General features: G+C 40.2%; 1 protein-coding gene across 1 annotated transcript; it reads right to left on the reverse strand.

Annotated features, from left to right (window-relative positions):
- Positions 1 to 403: 403 nt before the first annotated feature.
- LOC105556097 lies at positions 404 to 1,920 on the reverse strand (the record flags this gene model as incomplete). The annotated part of the gene is made up of 1 exon (XM_012003172.1): positions 404 to 1,920. A coding segment is annotated over exon 1 (1,513 nt), but the record flags the coding sequence as incomplete, so codon positions are not given.
- Positions 1,921 to 3,916: the final 1,996 nt, after the last annotated feature.

The following is a 3,916-nucleotide window of genomic DNA, read 5'->3' on the forward strand; positions in this document are numbered from 1 at the left end:
TAGCTGTTCCACAAAAGCTGCAAGTTGATTGGCTACGCATTCCTCGAAACTAGAACTTGGACCAAGTACTAGCGTCATAGACACACGCCTTAATTCGCCTGAACAGATACAGAGTTTCTAAATTTCTAAAAAGTTGCTATTCTTTTCATCGGTGTTTTATTATTAACTCGATTATCTTTTCCAATAAAATCTTTAGTTTGATTTATTAAGAAATATAACATTTTTTAATCAAAAACTAATGTTAAAGCAACTAGTTTGTATAAATATCCGCTGTTTTATTTGGCGCAATTTGTTGATATCATTACTTTTGTAGAGAAGATAGTTTTGTAGAGAAGATATTTTTGTAGAGACGATATTTTTGTACAGAAGATTTTTGTGGAGACACTATTTTTGTAAAGAAGATACTTTTGCAGTAAAGATATTTTTGTAGAGATTATAAGTTTAACGTCAACATGATTCCGCACGTTTTCCATTGTTTTACCGAATACCGCGTTGTTCATTAATTTGTATAAATTTTTTTCAAAATCGTTTTTGGCTAACGTTCTAAATTGTGTGTTGAGTTCAATATATTTGCATAACCATGGAGATTGCGAGAACTCCAATATGCGATGTATTTTTGTCACGCGAAGCCCATGACGCGTGCACTGTTGCAGGTTGCGGTAGTGTATGACGTAACGCTTCTTATCATACACAGTCGCAAGTAGCTTTTCCTGTCGCTTGCCTGGCGGCTTATCGCGCGTCGGACAGAACGGTAGGTCAGTGTGCTCGTCGTGTATACTTTGTGGGTATTCGAGATCGACCTCGAGAATGTAACCTGTCGATGAGTCCACAGCGATCGCATTTACATTAAAATCAGTAACGTTAGTGACCCATCGAAAACTCACGTAAGGCAGCGGCTGACACATCGCCCAACCATACAAATTATTGACGTCAAAGTACATCAAGTATGAGGATGGTTTCGATGGATCGTAAGACTGCATGTGCTTGTTATTGGCTCGAGCATATCTACCGGAACATTGGCTGAGACCACCGCGTATGCCGCGTTCCACAAACATGACCATATCAATGTCCGTGAGGAGTTCGAAATTTATACGCGTATGTTTAAGCATGGCGACCCACGTGAATCCTGGTAATGTATAATAATACGCGGGATCTAATCCATAACTGTTGATGCTACTATCGCGAAAATTTTCAAAAATATCGGCCAATAACAAGACATCGATCTTTAGATATAAATCGCTGTAGTCGCCTAGGGTTTGGATGGAGAATCGTTTCCAGACATTCTCGGCGCGCATGTAATCGCTCTCTGATACGATGTCACCGGTCAGAGAACTGAAAAATGACTCGCGCGGAGGTAGACGCGAGTCCTGCAGCTTGTCCGCGCAATCCACATATTCATATGGAAACACACCTTTACGCGTCAATAGATCGAAATCGTCGCTGGATAATTTTGAAAATTCAGATCGTACAATTTTTAATTGGTATCTATGGAGAAACGATGCCAATCTATCGAGGCTAGTACTCAGAAATTTGTATGAGTCAATAAATCGCAGCTTTATACAATTTTGTCGCTTTGAGTTTTCTATGGTATTTTTTACATTTTTTGTGAAGGAAATGTATGTTTCCTTCGTTGTCGGTAATACATCAACTGTGCCCTCGAACGCTGTAGCGATTTCTTTAATTATGAAATGTGCGTCATAGCCGGATAAATTATGAAAAACGATTGGAATGAAATACGCATCTTTGTAATTTAAGTTACAATTAGAATGCGCGGGGCCTCTATATTGCCCGGTTAGATGGCAATGGTCGCGTACTCTATCGTCACCCTGTGCGAATGGTTTCTCGCATATGTGACAGTGTGTGGCGCTACGAAATCCCCCCCCACTGTTCCTTCGACAAATTTTCCATAGGGACATTAGTGGATAATTTTTCTTTTACGTGTTGTGATAACACTTTGAGTTGGCGGCGAACCACGCGATGCAATCAATGTCGCGGTGGAAACGGTACGTTGACAGCGAGTCGTCGTACGAGCAGTGGACGTAGCACGCGATGCTAAATACCTCATGATGCTGGTATGCTTTGGTATCGGTATCAGTCTTTTTCAAGATGCACTCAAGGTCCGCGTACACTACAAACGGCACGCGTTCCTTCCTGCTGTGGTTGTTGAAGCTGAGCCACTTGTCCTCCTCGCTGGGTAATATGATCGCGCAGTTATTTATCTGTTGACAGTCCACGCTGTGGGCTTCCAACTTTCCATTTGAATGGAAATAATGCAAACATCTGGAAAGAAAAAACATTTTTATATTTTTTTCAAATAAAACAATTTTTCATAAATTTTATTGATACTCACCGATCGCAAATGTATTTTTTTCCATGATTACCACTTAATTGTGAACTGACGAGGCGGGACAGCGCGCCGTTGCCGGCGAGCTTACGTCGCCGCTCCCGCGTCTCGCGTCCCCATCCCTCGCCTGGCAATATCGATCGCCGTGCCGTCACATCTCGCCACGCGCTCGAATTGGACAGTGGGCAGGGCAAAGACGACGATTTTTGATAATTAATAACTCGTTAACTATTGCGAAAATTGCAAATGGTTCAGGACTTTTCTGTTCATCTCGATCCGTTCTACCTTCTCACGAGCTCTGGCACAAATGTTGTGACTCACCCTGTATACATAGCTTATTAAGTGCTACGTATATTATCGCATCTCTCGGTTCTTAACCACCCCACCTGATTCCTTAATCACACCGTACAACGGCAAGGCGTTGTTTTCAGTTCGTATCCGTATCATTTATCCGTATCTTTATTTTAGTTTTCCACCTGGTACAGTTCGTATCATTTCATGTTGCCTACTTTGGAGACAATGTCTGTACAATTTGCTGCTTCTAATTACATTTTTCTTCATTATTTATTGAAGAAGAAAATGAAACAACGGTGGTGGTGGATAAAAAGAATTTTTGCGAATCGCGAAGTATACAGTGGCTCAAATTTATTGCTCGACTTAAAGTTTCAATCTGTTAATGGGCAGTACAAAAACTTCAGAAGGATGTCGCCCTCTGAGTTTGAATATCTGATAAATTTAGTGGGGGAACAGATTTCTTAAAAAGACACGACATTTAGGAAATCAATATCTGTAGAAGAAAGGTTAACTATAACCTTGCATTTTTTGGCAACTGGTGGCGATTCTTATGCAAGCTTACAGTACCTGTTAAAGTCTCCAAACAAACAATCAGTAATATCATCCCAGAAGTTTGTTCCGCTCTTGTTGATAAACTTAAGCACTACATTCAGGTAAATTATTGAAATATAGTGAAATATTTTTAATACTTAATTCTACATCCTTTAAAATACAGTACGAAAAATTTAAGGTGCAGACTTGAATACAAATTAATTTGTTGAAAATTATGCAATTAAATGTGAAAACATTGACTCAATAAAATTTTCGGTAATTATGTAGAATAGGGCCTTTTCCGAATTTTGATATTTTCTTGCGGTTTCCTTGGTAAAAACCTTTGTTGTGGCTCCGACAGTGATAATCAATCGACGGAGCCCGAAAAATATGCACCTCGAGTGACCTTCAGAAGGTTTTTAGGGTAATTCTACAGAATAGGGCCTTTTCCGAATTTTGATTTTTTCTTGCGGTTTTCTTGGTGAAAATCTTTGTTGTGACTCCGACAGTGATAATCAATCGGGGGAGCCCGAAAAATATGCACCCCGAGTGACCTTCAGAAGGTTTTAGCCGTCTGTCGTACGTCATGGCATCGGACACAGGCCCGATAGGACACGGACTCGATCGGACACATTTTGTATCGGGTTTGCGTATTTCTGTAAAGCACAATATTCTTGTGTGCGTATGGACTTACAAATGATGGAAAATTATCTGCTTTACAGAACAGTTAACCCGGGTTAACCTTCT

The sequence above is a fragment of the Vollenhovia emeryi genome, unplaced genomic scaffold, assembly GCF_000949405.1.
Source record: "Vollenhovia emeryi isolate VEMERY1.0 unplaced genomic scaffold, V.emery_V1.0 DF940344.1, whole genome shotgun sequence".
Classification (NCBI taxonomy): domain Eukaryota; kingdom Metazoa; phylum Arthropoda; class Insecta; order Hymenoptera; family Formicidae; genus Vollenhovia; species Vollenhovia emeryi.